Source organism: Lichenostomus cassidix, chromosome 7, assembly GCF_008360975.1.
Source record: "Lichenostomus cassidix isolate B80296 chromosome 7, HeHo_3.0, whole genome shotgun sequence".
Taxonomy (NCBI): domain Eukaryota; kingdom Metazoa; phylum Chordata; class Aves; order Passeriformes; family Meliphagidae; genus Lichenostomus; species Lichenostomus cassidix.
In genome coordinates, this window is record NC_139488.1 from 6,156,810 (window position 1) to 6,174,576 (window position 17,767).

Below are 17,767 nucleotides of genomic sequence, written 5' to 3' on the forward strand. Positions count from 1 at the left end.
CTTCTTAAAATAAGAAGTAATTTCATGTTGTCTTTGTTTGCCTCCTTTAAAGAAACTTAAAATTGTATTTTGTTTCATAAAATCCCTTATGTTTGGAAAAACTCTTAGGATCATTAAACTATGTCCTGAAGTGCTGCATCTACACACTTTTCATATATGTCCAGGGATGGTGACTGCCCTTCTCTGGGCATCCTCTCCAGTGGTAAAATTCTTCCTAATAGCAACTCTAAACCTTCTTTGGCACATTTTGAGTCTGCTTCCTCTTGTCTTCTTGGTTTTTGGGGGTTTTTTGAGCCAGAAGACATTAATGCTCTCTGAACTGCAACCTGTTTTCCTGTAGCTGCAGGGAGTGATAAGGTTCCCTGAGTACCCCTCTTTTTTTCTTTCCCCCAAGCTAAATATCACTAACTTCAAGAATCTTTGTCAGAGAGCTAGAGCCTTAAAGTGTTGTTTCATCATAAATGTGAAAACATGTAGCTGGGGAGATGAAGAAGATGAAATGAGTGTCCTTGCTTGTGTTACGCAAATGTAAAAGAAACACTCAGATGAGTATAAGTTACAATTCTTCAACTGGTTTGTGGTAGAGAAGAAAGGATCAGGAAGCTGCTCCTTGTTCCAATTTGGATGCAAGCAGCAGTTCTCTGGCTGTGCTTTTGTAGGTTCATACTCCACTTTCTCCCTTGGCAGAAATGCACAGCTTGGTTTTTATTTGTAGGGGAATAGGACAATGTATTAAATTGGGCTTATTTTGTTGTGGAAGATGCATGCATACCATAGTGAAACATAATGCTGGTAAAGCACAATGAGCACTTGGACTACCCACTTGTCATTTATCCAATTAGTCATAAAGCAATCAATGCTCGTGAGAACTACAGTAATGACCTTAATTTTTGAGGTATAGCAAAGGAAGAGGAAAGAAGTCAAGAAGCTCATGTTATGCTAAGCCTGATATTTCTATGGTTACTTAGGATTTTTTTAATGAAATATTGTAGAGAGTACTGATTTGTGTTTGCATATAATTCCAAACTCAGCTAGCTCTAAATCTAATGCTGAATGCAAACTAGAGCCAAGTTGCATAAATTCCTAAGAACTGGAAATAAAATACCGTTTTTCAGTCTTAGATAGATTAATCTTTTAATTATGTTTTGTTTATTATAATTTTCGTGTTCTCTATTTTTTTTTTCAGATAACCATGAAAGGAGGCATCATGGGAATCTCAGATTACCCAGTCCAGCACCACCAGTGCCCAAAAAAGAGACAGAAGAGTCCTGCAAGAATCAGCTTTATTCGAATAAAGGTAAAGAACCCATCGGTCCATACCCCTCTCTGGTCTCTCCCAAGTTTCTGCAGGATGCAGCCTGCTTTTATCCCAAACTCCCGGCTCCATGCTGCCCTCTGTCCTTTCCCAATTTGCCAAGGCGCTAGGACGCTACAGCCTCCTTAAGCAGCCTACCGCCGCATTCCCCCTTGGATACTTGGGGGAATGACCATCAAAATGAGCTTTAAGCCCACTCTGGGCGGAGAAGGTAACACTCATCGGTCTATTAAACCTGTGCATTTTCCCCTGGAGCTCAAAAGCTTAGGCTGCTACAACCTTGGCTCGCACGAGCACCGTTGCAGTAGGAGTCCCTTCAGATGGAGCGGTTTGTGAGTACATTGTCCTGTCCTGAGGAACCCGCAGCCCTTAACACCCAGCCGCACTCCCGCTCCCTCCCGCGGCTCCAGCCGCACTCCCGCTCCCTCACGGACCTCAGCCGCACTCCCGCTCCCTCACGGAGCTCCAGCCGCACTCCCGCTCCCTCACGCGGCTCCAGCCGCACTCCCGCTCCCTCACGCGGCTCCAGCCGCACTCCCGCTCCCTCCCGCGGCTCCAGCCGCACTCCCGCTCCCTCACGCGGCTCCAGCCGCACTCCCGCTCCCTCACGCGGCTCCTCCTTTCCCGCCGCTCCGCACCACCCGTGACGTCACGCCGCCCGGCCCCGCCCTCCAGTGACGTCACCCCGCGCGCGCAGCCTGCCGGGAGGCGATTGGCCGGCGGGCGGCGCGTTCCCATCGTGCCCCGCGGCGCCCGTTGCTCCTCCCCGCGGCGGCGGCGCGGCCCGACCCGACCCGGCCCGTCCCGGCGCGTCCCGGAGCCCGCGGGAGCCGCCCGGCCGCCCCGCCATGCCCCCCAAGAAGCAGCAGCAGCCGGCGGGGGGCAGCAAGAAGGCGGACCAGAAGAAGAAGGAGAAGATCATCGAGGTGAGGAGGCCTAGGCGGGCGCTCTGCCGCCGCGGCCTGTCGCTGGGCCTGGGCGCTGCCTGCGGCTTCCCGGCTGAGGGAAGGGTCGCGGAGCCAAAAGCTCTCTGGTCCCGGGGAGGCACCGGGGGCCCTCGCTGGTAGTCGCTCTCGGGGATGCGCTGCTGGAGCGCAGCTTGGGCTGTTCCGCCGGGGCATTGCCAGGCCCGAGCTGTGTGGCGGCTGAACGGGATCTGACAGTGCTGCTTTGCCTCCCTCTTCCCTCGCCCTTTGCTGGGTTCATCCTGCTGCCCTGGGTGGCCCTGTGCTCCCAGAGTCCGGCTCTCTGGGGTGTGGGTTTGTACCTTTGGGGCTTGGACCAGATGATTTCCAGAGATCCTTTCACACCGCAGTGATTCGTTGGTTCCTGACTCCGTTTTGCGGGGAATTTTGTTACAATTTGACCCTTGTAACCAGGTTTAAAAAAAAAAACACCTAGAGACGTGCATGTGTGTTTATCCTGTGTTATTTATTAGGACAGTCAACCAGCCTTCCACTAACAACAATAATAGAATTTATGGTGAGAGTACAAGCAGAGCAGTTACAGAAAATTAAATATTTGCCTGAATTTGTTGGCATGAAAGATGCTGCTCAACCGGTCAGGTGAAATATCCGTATAATGTGAGTGTTGTTTTAAATCTGAGACTTCAGAATGTTGTTTCTGTGTTTTTTGGAAAGGTCAGGTTAGAGCAGTTGCTCTTGTGTTCTCCTGGCATTGGAATTCCTGAAGTTCTTGCTGAATCCAGCTGCATAGGAAAATTCTGGGATTTGTTACACAAACATATAGCTGAAAGGGGAAAAGCTTGGTAACAATAATTCTTATATAAATCAAATACACAGGGATTATATTTTCCGTGCAGTATTTACAGTGGAAATCAAGTGTGTGAATGATTTATTTTCTTTCCCAGCTAATTGTTTTGACTCCTCCACTTAGCAACAAGTAACAGAGAAGCTGCTGTTCATAGGGAACATGTTGTAAGTGAAAACAGTGTGAATATGGAAACTTGGAGCTGTTTATTGTGTAATTATTTTATAATATACTTTTGGATTGTTAGGGCTTCCAAAACCATGTTTGAATTGAGCTGTTATCAGTGGATGAACATCTGTTACTTCTTCCTGCAAGGAAGAAAATGTTGGTATCAAATCAAAGGCACAGATAAGTTTTCAATGCAGGTATTTCAGTTACAAAAAATAATTTCTGCCTCAGGTACTCATGTGAAAGTGAGCTGTATTTTTTGGTGAGAAATTTTTAATAGATTTGGTATATAAACCTCTTCTTAACAATAAAATGAAGATATAGAAGAAGAATTGGTTGAGACAGTAAATAGAAACTTTTGTCAGTGGAGTTTAGGCAGTAGAGACACCTGTCCAGGCTTGAGAAAGGGTAAAGACTTAACTTCAAATTAGTACAGTTAGAAAATGAAAAGCTTCCATATTTGAAAATAGAAAGTAATAGGTTACATGTGGTAATAGTCACCTGTATAACATAGATGACATTTATGTCTGAATACTTGCCCATAAAAGAAAAAGGGATTTCAGGTAGGTAGAAGAGAAAACAGCAGTAGCTATGGCTGATCAGTTGTCCTATTTTCCTGAGCTGTTCCTTGGGCAGTCTCCCAAAACATCTTGTCCTGTTGCCTTGAGAGGCCTGAGCACACTGTGTGTCCTCACACTGATACTGAGGCATGAGGAGGCCTGCTGATAAAAACAAGAGCTCACACAGAGGACACATTCAGCAGGTTCTGGTGAAAAGCCACTTCTGAAGATGATATGAGGAGTCTAAATTTTGTCAATACTGCTTCTTGGATTGCTTTTGTTGCTGGAGGAAATAATCAGTGTTTTACTGAAAGCCTAAGAGGAGTGGCAAGGGTGGGGGTTTTGTTGTTGTTTTGGGGTTTTTTTAATTAATATGGCTGTATTTATCTCTTGATTTAGGACAAAACATTTGGCCTAAAGAATAAAAAAGGTGCAAAGCAACAGAAATTTATCAAGGCTGTGACTCACCAGGTTAAGTTTGGTCAGCAGAATCCACGTCAGGTAAGCATTTATTGTGGGATATTTTCCCACTGTGTAATCAAATCATCTGTCACTGGACATACAGAAGGTCATGTGCTGAAAAAAAGTTGAGCTGTTCCTTGCTGCACGTGACTGGCACAAGTCTGACTAATAGTTGTCTTGCAGAGCTTGTCTAGGTGAAAATTATGGATCTGGGTAAAGGTAGTACAGCGTGGAGGTTTGTTGGGTTTTGGTTTGTTGTTTGGATGGCTTTTGTTGTGAAAAAGCAACTGCATCCCATCCAAACCCAGCTAGTCAAGGTGAGTGTTTGTCTACAGAGTATTCTGATAGTGACATAATTAAATTAAGGGTATACCTGAAATGAAATAGCAGATTCTGGCTGTCAGCCAAGTACAGTTGCACCTTCTTTCTTTTTTTCATTTCAATTCCCACCTTATTTGAGAAATAGTGAGCAGTTAACAGTAGTTGTTACCAAAACTGGAACTGGGAGAAGATAAAATTATGAACCTGTATCTGCTCCCTCTTCTACTTGCAGAAGTATTTATTACAAGTGGAAATGAGTTTGTCAAGTTATATCTATTTGATTGACTCTTTGGTCAAAAAACCTGAAATTTTGAGCCACTGTCTGCAACTTGGCTCTTCTGTATGGTGAAATAAAATGAGATACAATGTTTTGATTATTCTTAATCAGAAAGCATAGATTTAATGGAAATGATCGAGGTTTCCTATTCCTACAAGTGCTGGGAATGCTAGCTGTTAAATATTTACACAGCTTTCTGTTCTGTGAATAAGTAATTACATTTCCATCAGCTCAGTTCAGTATGTCATGATACATTCCTTGCACAGGAGGGATGAGCTAACACTTCAAGCACAACTTGAAAAGGTTGTATTGGGGTCATTAGATCTAGTCATTGCTTGATGTCACTTCTAAAACATTGGTGTTATTCAAATAGTTCTGAAACTTGCGTAGGAATTCCCTGGATCTGTGGCATGTATGTAATTTAGCCAGCCTCAAATAATGTTGTTTCTCATATGCTGCTAGGTCTTGACTGTTGGATGTCAAGACCAAATTTTTAAACCTGATTATAATTCTCTTGCCTTATAAAATAGCTTTCAGTTAGGATCATTCCCAAGAAAGAACTTCTTAAAGCAATTTTCCTTGTGTCATTAGATGAAAATGGAAATGCTGTCCAAGTTTTAGCTTAGGTGGTGGGTGGTGTTTTTTGTTTTGCTCCTTTTTTTATTTATTGTTATTGCTTTGTTTTTTTTGTTTCTTTGATTTTGGGGAGTTTTCTTTGGTTTTTTTGTTGGCTTGTTGTTCATCTTCAAGCTTTTAGAACTCTGGAGAGAAGCAAAAGCCTTCTTAAAGTACTGCTTCCTGTGGTTGATGTGTGTGGGTCTGCACGTTATTTAAAATAGTATTTGGGAACTTTTAGTATGAAACTTGGCCAGGCTGCTAATTCTCTTTTAAAACAATTTGGTGTGTTTTTGACAAATTCACTGTAAGAATAAAGCTCCTTTTTTAATGTACACTGTATTTTAGAAAATACTACCCCACATACTTGTTTAGTGGTGTTAGTCTCGCTAGCTTCCCATAAGGATAAGAGTCAAACACAGAATCCTTAAGTGTAAAGAAGACCTCTGAGATCATTGGGTCCAGCCATGAACCCAGCACTGCCTGTTCACCACTTACACATGTCCCCAAGTGCCACATTACACATTTTTGAACTCTTCCAGGGGTGTTGAGTCCACTAATGCTTGACCCACCCTTTCAGCCGTTTTTTTTTTCCCCCTAAAATCCCATCTAAATGTCATCTGGGATAACTTGAGACTATTGCCCCTTATCCTGTCACTTGCTAGCTTGGAAAAGACATGGACCCCAACCCTGCTACAACCTCTTTTCATATCTGATGTAACAATGTTTCTTCCATGTCCTCTTCCATCTGTTTCCATCCCAGTTTGGTATAGATGCACACCATCTCTGGCTTACTCAAAAAAGGGTGAAGCAGAGTCAGGTTTTTTTCCTTATGCATGAAATATTGCTTCCCTAGATGAGCTTGTTTTCTAGTCTTTGGGCCCTAGTGAAGCAGTGAAACTTTCACATGTTGAGTTGATCTAAATTGAAATAATGTTCTAAAAGCACTGCCCAACTTCTGTGGACAGATTTCCTGGAATTGCTACCTGTATAGATGAAAAGAAAGAGCAAAGCAGTGTGTAGAGGAGTCAAGACAGGAGAGGCTTTTTGTATAGATCTGGAAGTAGCTGCCCTGAGTAGTTGCACTGCAAAAGGAGTAGTTGCAATGCCTCTCGTTGGATTTCCTACCTGTGGAGGTGCAGCAGGGCTCTCTGTGGCACTGAGGACATGTGCCAGTATCTCTCCTCTCTGGCAGATTTGCAATCCCTCCTGTGGGACAGGTTACTGCCGATAAAGGACACTGCTTGCATGCACAAAAGTAGCAATTCTGAGCCTTCCAGGCATCACAGGTTCTTTCCTTCCTGCCCTTGTAAACTCATTTAGAATGATTGGTTATTTTTACATGCAGTTCTTGTGAAAAGAGTCCTGGCATTATAGTTTTAGATTTATAATTTTTAATTTGTGGTCATTATAGGTTGCTCAGTCAGAAAGTGAGAAGAAATTAAAGAAAGAAGATAAGAAAAAGGAACTACAAGAATTAAATGAGCTCTTCAAGCCTGTGGTTGCTGCACAGAAAATTAGCAAAGGTATGACTGATTTCTCTGTGTTCTCTTATTCCTATAGCTACTTGAGGTAAAATAACCCTGCAAAAAACACCAGTGGATATTTTAATGAAACAGATGGGACTATTTCCTTCTCCCTCTAGTGTACCAAGTATTTTGTCATTAAGATTTGCCTTTTTTTTGGGAAGTCCTCTGGGGTCAGTAGATCATTAGAATATCAAAAGCTACATTGAGGTTGTCAGCACAGCTGAAGATCCTTGGCTGTGTTCTGATTTGTCAGATGCTTCTGGGTGTGTGGCATGATTTTGGTGTGTGTGTGTGAGATGGTATTTGTTTAAAACAGCCTGTTTCCCCAGGGAAATGTTGACATCCAAAGAAAGACTGTAAGATAACTATTGCAAAAGAATTGCAAAGAATATAAGATCATAACTATTATCTTCACTGAAGACTTGCACTCAAATCTTCAGTAAACAGACACAGTAAACACTTCCTAGTTCTTTGTATCTGGCCTCATAATTAGCAGTAGCCCTTGGTTATTGAACAAACTAATTTTGGGATATTAACAAGTTATTACTTACTAATCTTCTGGAGCTTATGTACTTACATGCAATAATTTTTGACAAAAGTGTGATTTCCATATATTTAAAGCAAACTTGATATTTATCACTGATTAGCAACAAAGGACACTTTCCTCTTTGTGCTCTGCAGCTTTCTGTATCAGCTTCCTCTAAATCAAGTAGCTTTTGACTTCAGGTTATTTCAGGAAACTAATATTGCCCAGATTTTAGATTGCATTTTAAACAGGTGTTGCTGTACATACTCAAATCACTGTGAGTCAAACCAAGAGTGAAAGCATCATGTGGAAAACTCGAGCTTAAAATCTTACATGAGAACTTAATTAATATTACAAGTAAAGTATTTCTGATTCAGTCACATCTCATAATTACATTTATACTTGCTGCTTTCAGTTTTTTCCTAATGGTCAAATAATTCCTTAATGAGATGATTTTTACATAAACTGTAGCTAGGGTGATTGGATGGTTCGTACTCAGGTAATTGATAATCGAGTTGCTTATTTTGGGGTCTCTGATGAGCCATTTCCTTTCTGTTATCAAAGGAAGAAAGTGGTTGAGTGTGGGTTAAGTTATTGTAGTTTATTGCAGTGTGCTGTTGGGGAAAGGCTGACAATCATAAGATGCTTTACAGTTTACTGGAGGCAAGAATAGCTTAATGTGTAGGCAGGAAGGTGCACAGAGTGATTTCTCATGTATGGTAATACAGGAATGAATCATTTGCTCAGGAACACGCCTGTCCACATTTCTTTAAATAGTTAAGGCCAACTTTCATACTTAATGTAAATATCATGTGATAAAAGTAAATTTGACATATTCAAGACAGGAATTATGTGCTTGTCATGCACATATTAAGTAACTTTCATTTCAAAAACATATTTTCGTTCTCTACAAATCCTCGATATTGTTCTCAGAATTTCTAATATATAACTTTTGCTTGAAAATAGTATTAAAATATAAAAACTTTCTTCACTCAGGTGCTGACCCCAAATCTGTAGTTTGTGCTTTCTTCAAGCAAGGACAGTGCACTAAAGGAGACAAGTGCAAGTTTTCTCATGATTTGTCTTTGGAGAGGAAGTGTGAGAAACGAAGTGTCTACATTGATGCAAGAGATGAAGACCTTGAAAAAGGTATACTAATTGTAGAAAGTTACTGCTAAGCTATTCTGATTCTGCAACTGGAATTTTAAGATTACAAGTCTTCTGTGTTTTGGTTGTGATTCTGAAGAGCCTGGTCAGTGACTAAGGTAATCCATCCCACTACATTCAAAGTTCTGAACAACGCTGAAACTTTTTCCAAGTGTGCTCTCAAGTGTTCTTTAGACCTTATCTAGAAAAGAAGTATGACCTGCTGATATTGAATGGTGGTTTTTCAATTGTGCATTGTTGCGTATTATGTCAGACAAAGTAGCAAGCTGAACTGTATTTGACCTTTCTTACAGTTGCTGTTTTCCTCTTAAGTTCAGTAGATGTGAAGTGCAAAAGGAGGAGGTGTAATGAGCAACCAGAGTTGCCTTGCAGAACTGCTATTGGTGTTTGGCCAAATGTGCACAGTTCTGGAATTAAGGATACTTGACAATTTTTTCTGTGACTTTCCCAAAATCACTTGTTGGCCAAGGACTCTGGATTTTACTTTTGTTTAGCAGGGATTGGAGGTTTTATAGAACTTGGCTTTTTCACAGTTTCTCACATCTCAATCTGAATTTGAATTTTAGTTTCTGCCATCCTAAATGTATATGATGGGATCCCACAGATTCACTGCTAATGTGGTGATTTGCACTTTCGATGGAACCTTTTTTTAACTCTAACACAGATAATTTGCTATTACCTCTTTCAATCCTCAAGTTAGATTATCTGTATTTCTGGATATTACCCTCCAACCTTCTCTTTTATTCAGTTGTTTTTCTTCTTTTCCCTTGTCCACACTCAGTACTGTACAGATGAAATGACACATTACTGAGTGTTTAACTGAAACACACTTTATGCATTTTGAAATTACAATTTCTAGAACTTTTGAGGTAATTGTCTTGTAAGTGGTGGAGGAGAGTTTGTAAACTTTAAGAACCTGAATTTATTTTCCATTGTGTAAGCTACATAAAATATAAGAATTATATATTAAAAGTGTTACTGGGCAGAAAAGCAGCTTGCTGGCAATATTTAGTATTTGGAAATGCTTGTGAAACCATCTGTGTTCTTCTTCTAGATACAATGGACAATTGGGATGAGAAGAAGCTGGAAGAAGTGGTGAACAAGAAGCATGGTGAGGCGGAAAAGAAAAAACCCAAGACCCAAATAGTATGTCTTTTATTTTTCTTTTAATTGAGCTGTAGTAGAGGGAATTAAGCGTGGTCTGGCATTTCTTGTGTTTATCATTATGTAAAAATTTTGAATGGAATATTATAATATTTTGAGTAGATGGCTGGACTGATAGTATTTCTAGTAATGTATTTAAAAATTAAAAAGCCAGAACCACAACCCAATAGCTCTTTTCCATCCATAAGGTGTTTTATCATGTAAATTGACAAATGGGTAGTAGGTGAAGTGCTTTATAGAAATGCTAAAGGGTTCAGTAGTCTATCTAATGCATCCTGGTTACTTAGAACATCCAAGTATTGTGGTTAATGAAGTCTGTTATTGCAGTGACTGCCATATATATTTACTTATTTATGTACTGGGTGATATACAAGCATTATACATTTTGAAGTTTTATCCTTTAAGTTGGAATTTACTAATTGAGAGTCATTTGTAGTTCCTGGGCTCGAAGTGCGACAATATTTTTTAGTTTTGTGCTAAATGCCATAATGTGTTAATCCCTTTTTCATTCTTTGGAACTATTTCACCTCATTTTCCATCCTAAGTAATCCTAAGTCTGTTGATGCTGCCTACCTTTGCAAAAGTTAAACATTGCTTTGGCTAAATACGAGCTATGAATTACTTGTTCGAGTTCCCAGAATGGCATCTTTACCTCAGGATCCAGAGCTGGAAGGTTTGACATGTGTGGCAGATGCAATTTATTTTATTTCCAACTGCACCAGTCTTGGTGAGCAGAAAGAGATGTGCTGCTGATTTCACTGTAGTGCACACTTGCCAGTCTTCTGTCATCTTGTCTTTTTTAATTGGGATCACATTGACGGGGGAAGAGCTGTTGACTTGCCTGAGTTTTAGATACTCAGTTGCACTTCTCTACTTTTTTTAGTAGCAATGCATTGCACATGTTCCTTCTGTTTTGAGCACAACTGACTTGGACTTAATTGAACTTCCAATATGTAGTGTGAAGTGCTGTGGATGGAAAGAGAGCACAGTGCTAACAACCGTTGTTTTTATACAGGTCTGCAAATATTTCCTTGATGCTATTGAAAACAACAAATACGGATGGTTTTGGGTGTGTCCAGGTGGAGGAGACAACTGTATGTATCGCCATGCTCTCCCTCCAGGCTTTGTATTAAAAAAAGACAAAAAGAAGGAAGAAAAGCAGGATGAAATTTCATTAGAAGATCTAATAGAAAAAGAGGTAAAGTTGTCAGACAGGTACCTTTTGGTGGTAGCTGTTGTCATTAGTCTGAAGAGACACATAAATGTGCTAATTTATAATACAAAACTACTAGGTGTTTTTAGAGTTGTATTAGCTAGGGTGAAGGATGCATAGCATTGATTCATGGCTTTGTTTAGAAACTGTTACCTAGTGAATAGAATTAACTATAGCTGCATACTTAGTGCAGCTGTGGCTTATCCTATTTTAGGAGGCTTCTATTTCTTAACTGCTATTTCTCATTTATCCATTACAACTGCTTTTGTGGCTTTTTTCATCCCCAGCTCACTGTCTCTTTAGTTATCCCTTTACTCTCTAATAATGAGGAAGCAACACCAAGAGCACAAGGCCTTGTGAAGGTGTTGGTGCTCTTTCTGTCACCATTGCTTGGCAATGTCAGTTTGAGCAGAACTGAGCTATTGTCTTTAGTTTATTTCTTCCTTCACTTTTCCTATTAATTTCCATGCCAACTCATCTCACTAACTGGAAAATCTCATGTGGAGTCAAATGTTAAGATGATGATGCGTGTTTAACAGGATAAGAGTCAAGAGGGAATTGGAAGGAAATGTTTTCAATTAGTTTCTGGAAAATTGTAATTAAATGTCCAGTTTGTTACAGCCTTTGGAAAGAGTTTCTAGCATTAGTCTGTTTCCTTGACAGCGTGCTGCCTTAGGACCAAATGTTACCAAAATTACTCTAGAGTGTTTCATTGCATGGAAGAGAAGAAAAAGACAAGAAAAAATTGATAAGGCTGAGCAAGATATGGAGAGGAGGAAAGCAGATTTTAAAGCTGGCAAAGCATTGGTGGTAAGTTTTGCAGTCCAGTTCTTCATGTAAGAAGAGCAAATAAATAAAGTTTTGTAGTAAGGTAGCTAACCTGGAATTCCTTTGCTTATTTTTGTGTGTCATTTTCTATTCCTTGCTTTTTTTGTGATTTGTTGTTTGGTTTTTTCCAAGCAGTATACATTTCATGAAGTGGTAACTGAAGGTTTCTTTTTCTGTGAATAGATTAGTGGACGTGAAGTATTTGAATTCCGACCAGAGCTGGTTGATGCAGATGACGAAGAAGCAGATGACACCCATTATGTTCAAGGAGCAGGAGATGATGATGAGGTAAACCAGGATAAAATCAAGGAATATTTCAATTGCATTCAAGTTTGAAAACATTCAATTTGGGAGCCCTTACAATGAAATGAATAAGCTTGGTTCTTAATTTAATACTGCCACAGAGTATATATCTTATCAGAAAGTTCCTCTTGAACGTGGAAAATGTTGTAGAAATCTTGCAGAAGTGAGGATTTTTGTGGAAAAGTAATTCATGCGGAGCATCTTGGATTATTTTCCAGACGGAAGACCCTGTGTGCATAAATGATGTAGATTTGAACCTGTATGTCCCCAAGGCAGTAGAGGAGACTGGTATTACCGTGGCTAGTCCAGAACGATTCAGCACATACACTGCAGTAGAAAAAGATGGTAAGTTATTTTTCTCCAGCCTGTTTTCATAATTGCTTATCCAGACTTGCACATTAACCAGGTACATGCAATTTAGCCAACATAAGTCTGCATGGATTTCAAATAAAGTAGCTTCTTCATGGATTCAAAATTCAAAATCCTTTAAAATTAGGATTCAAAATTTGAAAGCATGTTTTGTAGGATTGTGAATTTGATGGGCGATTAAGAAACGTGTGACTCTGAAATGCCTAAAAATTATGTTTATTTTCAGATAATAAATTAAGTGAAGCTTCTGGTGGTGATGTAAACAACAGCGAGCAAAATGATTTAGATGAAGATAATGATGGAGATGGGGAATTGGAAAATGGAGTAATTGATGCAGTTCCAGTTGATGAAAATCTCTTTACTGGAGAGGACTTGGATGAACTAGAAGAAGAACTAAACACTCTTGATTTAGAAGAATGAACTAAAAGGCTCCAGTGAGGAATTAAACCTATGTGACAAAGTGAAAACTGACTACATTTTTTTTCTCCTTTTTTGAATAGAATTCTTAAACAAGATGTTTATGGTTATGCAGCTGAATATGATGGGCACGTGATATACCAGGAATGTTTTCCTTCAATCTCATCTACTCCAGTCTTGACTATGCTCACAGTAAAAATGTTCAGAGTAGTTCAGAATTACCTGACAGCTGAATTTGCAGACAGTGAGATGATAACTTTGAACTAAAAGTAGGAAGTGTAACTGCTTTGCCAGTATGCAAGTGGGCAGTTTGACATCAGGTACAGTACAAAAATCCAACTATACATTCTTCACAAAAACTGCATTTTTATTAGCGATTGTGTTGATTTAGAAACTGCCTGAAGTGGTTTTTAGGCAGGATACTCTGATGGAGCTGATGCAGATTATGCTTCTTTAAGTGGTGATTAGCTTTATTTGATCAGCTGGATACTGAAGACTGTGAAGTGATACTTCATACAATACAGTACAGTGCCCTCTATTTAAAATGTTTTAAACTTTCCCACCACCTTTTGCCAATAAATCTGTAAATAAAAATTATCAACTTTAAAATATCTGTGTTGATTTTTCTCTGCTAAGTTAGGATATCATACCAAACTGTTAAGAACTGGATTTTCTAATAGGGTGGTAAATGTTTTTCTCTGCAGTCTTGGTACAGGAGTGATGATGTTGGCTTCAGTTAAAGTTGGACTACTTGCAGTTATAGTTTTTTTGCCTACACTTGTTGCAGTGTGGAATTCAGCTACCAGCTCTTCTTCCTTGCTGTTCCTATTCCCTGCCCACCCATTAACTGATGTAATACCTGCTGTACATCACTCACTGCTATTTCAGTCTCATTCTTTCCCCACTGTCTTTTGTAGATTAGCGAAGACTTCAGGCTCTGTAGAGCAGGGATGTTAAAATCCAAAACACGGCTGTCATCCCTTTGGTGTCCTCGAAATAACAGGAAGCTGTACAGGGGAGAGTTGCCTCAGGTGCTGTACCTTGCAGCCTGCACTTCGGTCAGTGTGTCCTTTTGCAACAGATTGAGTCTCTGCCATAAAGATTCCTCAGCAGTGGTGCTTTTCCAGGGGGCTGCAGGCTGTGCCTCCTTGCCATACTACCAGTGGTATCTGCCACAGTGCTGCTGTGCTAATGATACCCTTTGTATCAATTTTTCTAAAGCTCTTAAATCACTACTTCCAGATGGTTAAGAGTTGTGGCATCGGTAGTGAGCTCTCCCAAACTGCTTTTGGGTGGTAATATTAGCTTTACTGGTTATTTCTGGCACTGCTGAATTGACTCTTGAATGCTATTTTTAAAATAGCAGACTAAGAATTTTTGGCCTTTTTTGGAATCTTTGTGGAATTCTTTTTTTCCTGTAGGAACGAGAAGCAGTGCTTGGGAGAAAGAGGCCTACTGAAATTGACTTCTAAGTGTAAGTGTGTAAGGAAAAGCTGCACTATTAGATATAAATATTTATTTATGCAGATTTTTCTCCTGTGGCCATAAATAAACAGAGTTGATGGATTATTGTATTATACTGGCCAGCAATAGGATACCTGGCCATCAGGACACTTAAGAATGCAATTCATTTGAATGTATGTTGCATAATTTTTCAAAGTTGTATATTTTAAATGGGAATAAAAGTAATTTAATCATTATCGAGGATGAAAATGGCTTTCTATGTTTTGTGTCTTAGGGGCTGGTTTATTGTATATAATACTTATTTTGATAATACTGATCTGTTTCACTGATATAAATAGGTTAAATCTTGGCCAAAATTGAGTTCATGTTACTTGCATTTTACAATGGAAGAATCTCCTTAATTTCAGCTAATGAAACTGATGGATAGGCAGAGAGTGCCTGTGTGCCCTTTTGGGTCTAAAGGGACGGTTTTGGTGCATGTCTCCTTTGAACAGGTGTCATTGAAGCATTAGGACAGTCACCTTGCACAGCACTGAAATCCATTGGACATCCATAAGTTAGCAGAAGAAAACCTGATTTTCCTAGGAAGTAGTTGCTGACAGTTCACTTCACATGGGTGGGAAACAATAGCTGGTTGTCCCTGTTTGGTTTTCACCGTTTTTCCTCTCAACTTCCTCTGGCACAGCTCCTGGCTGGGCTTGCTCTGCCCAGATTTTCCAACCGTGAAAGCAGGGTGACTGCTCCTAAAGAGCCCTTTGTCAGGGTGGCATTCAGCCTTCTGAGGGTGGGGAACCATATGCTGCTGCATGTTCCTTCTGCTTGCAGATGGGCTGGAATATAACCTGCTAAAAGTTCTTAAATCTGCTGATTTAAAGAGCCTTGCATTTGTTGCTAATGGAGTTTCAGTCAATAAATGCTTATTTAAAAATGGATGCCAAGGCATTGCTTGGGGTAGATGAATTATTAATGTTCTGGAAATGAGCAGTGTGATAAGAAGGGAGTTTTCTTGGGTGTGACATCACTAAGTTGTCCTGATTAATGCACATTTCCTGAAATTATTCTGATATCAAGTGAATGAGTCATTTCCAGGAAAATGAGAAACAGTCTCAATCCTAAAATAATGGTATCTTCATTTCTGTGACCACCCAGCCTGTATGGGTCAAAAATACAGTATTTCCCTGTTAGAAGAACAAGCAGGCTCAGTTCAGGACACTTGCTGGGTTGAGATCAGGCTGTAAAGCATTGTAAGCCAGGTGAGAAACACCTTTGCAATAAAACGGGTTTCTAGCAGCCTGCGCCACTGTTTGTGTCACGTTGTTTTTCTCCTAACTTAGCTGAGCACTGTGAGGAATGCAGCAGTGGCTTGAGCAGGTCTTGAAGGAACACTCGTGTAGCACTGCCTTGGAAGCATCTTTGGTACTGGACATGTGTGTTGGACAAAACCAATTTTTAAAAGTGCTGCAGTAAGTCCATGTCTTTGCTTCCTGCTGTTTGCTATGGTGGGAGTAGAGTATTTGTTGGTTCTAAATTTTGCTGTGTTAAAATCCCATTTCAGTCACACACACACACAAACTGCTTGAACTGTGGAAACTGTCTGGTTTTAAATTCATTGAAGTTCTGGGGTTTTTTTCTGAGGCCTGTGTGATTGAATTTTATGCTTGCCACTGCTTTGTTACTCAGAGGTCCCTACTTTTTTTTTGTAATGAACACTGTTCACAAAGGCCTGGAAAAAAAATTAAAAATTATCTGTCAAGACTGACCTTAAATATTACATTATCTATGAGTTGTTTGTAATAGAAGTGTTGCCATTTCTTAATGAAAAGTGCTCCCCAACTGTTTTTATCAAGAGAAGGTTTTCTTATTGATAAACTTTGGACCAAGCAGTGATATTTTTCTTGGCAATTCACTGTTGTCAGAATAGATTGGTTTTGGTTAGTGTGTTGGTTGCAGAAAGAATGTACACATACAGATTAGTAGGTTTTTATTCATGCTTTCTTTCACAGTTTAGTTGGATGTGGAATAACAACTGTCAAAAAGATTGTGTCAGATGTTCTGAATGCTGAATTCTAATTCTTTTGCAATGCTAATGCTCCTTTTAAAAATTACCTGAATATAATAAGTAATGCAGGCTTAAGTACTTGGTAAGCTTATATATCTTGCAAATAACATATTTGGAAATTTCATAAACAGCATTTATTACTCCTGTTCCATGTGCTGCTTTGTAATAACTTACTGAAACCATGAAGTGATAAAGCAACTAAACTAAAAATCTTACAAGGTTGGATCTTTGTTTTCCTCACAGTGAAATTAACACAGCCCTGAAGCTGAGAGGAAGAGATTGTTCTCATATGCAAATATCACATATATATTCACCTGAAGTGTCTCAGGAGAAATTATTACCTGAATAATGTGAATAAGAATTGGAACAGAATTGGAAACAAGAGATATGGGAAGGCCAGAGGAGCTGCAAATATACCATATACCAGCAGCTGCACTGCATCAGACCAAGAGATCATTTATGGCACTCCGAAAACCAGACACCTGGGGAACAAAGGTAAGAGAAGGACAAGCCAGTGCACTGCTCGGGAGTGCTTCTCATACACACCTTCCAACAATTCTTCATCTAGAACATTTCCTCTACTAGATGGAGCCTTTGGTGCCTTTCTCTTCAGAGTATATTCCCTCTCTGTCCCTTGAATCCCTGTGTTTTCTTACCAACTTTTGGAAACTCAGTAGTTCCATGCCTCTGCTACATCTTGTTTGGAACATGACTCCTACAAACTTGTGGTGTTCAAGGAAGTCATGTCCTGTTCCTGCCTTTGCTTTGACTTGATGCCTTGTAGAAAAAGGGGGTGTAAAAAAGGAAGCTGATGTCTTCCAGTTGTGAAGAACACAATCTCTTGATTTTCTTCAGTCCTAGAAACAGGTTTTTTTCAAAATTAAAAGCTTTCTCTCCTGACATGCTTATTTTTTTGCTGCAAATGGGCTTTTAATAAGCAAAATCTTTTGTGAAGCAAATGCTTCATGAATGAAGCATTTGAATGAAGTCTTTGCTTCTGGTTAAGTACCAGGTGTGTTTTATGTAGCTGTGATCACCTTAAGTGCTTTTACTGTGATATCTTCACGTGACACTTCTATTTTTCCCCCAAGCTGGTATTGCAGGCTAAGAAGTGACCTTGGCTTTGCCTGTGACACTTAGTTCTTCCTTTCAATGGAAGCTTTGTCTTTTTACAGAGAGCAGCTGTTGCTGGTGTTAGCAATAAGGCCAAGATGTTTTATTCATTTATGATGTTACAGCC

At 39.8% G+C, this 17,767-nt stretch overlaps 1 protein-coding gene across 1 annotated transcript; it reads left to right on the top strand.

Annotated features, from left to right (window-relative positions):
* Positions 1–2,056: 2,056 nt before the first annotated feature.
* ZC3H15 (zinc finger CCCH-type containing 15) lies at positions 2,057–13,613 on the top strand. The gene is made up of 10 exons (XM_085065962.1): positions 2,057–2,241; positions 4,213–4,314; positions 6,903–7,014; positions 8,540–8,692; positions 9,765–9,856; positions 10,890–11,072; positions 11,751–11,897; positions 12,099–12,203; positions 12,437–12,563; positions 12,814–13,613. The coding sequence occupies exons 1-10, from the start codon at positions 2,164–2,166 to the stop codon at positions 13,005–13,007; spliced, it is 1,293 nt and encodes a 430-aa protein (XP_084922088.1). The 5' UTR covers positions 2,057–2,163; the 3' UTR covers positions 13,008–13,613.
* Positions 13,614–17,767: the final 4,154 nt, after the last annotated feature.

Bases quoted from the DNA above. Each gene is read 5' to 3' on its own strand.
- ZC3H15 (XM_085065962.1), top strand. From the start codon at position 2,164: ATGCCCCCCAAGAAGCAGCAGCAGCCGGCGGGGGGCAGCAAGAAGGCG. The intron at 2,242-4,212 runs GTGAGGAGGCCT...CTCTTGATTTAG, and splicing joins AGAAGGAGAAGATCATCGAG to GACAAAACATTTGGCCTAAA. The intron at 4,315-6,902 runs GTAAGCATTTAT...TGGTCATTATAG, and splicing joins GTCAGCAGAATCCACGTCAG to GTTGCTCAGTCAGAAAGTGA.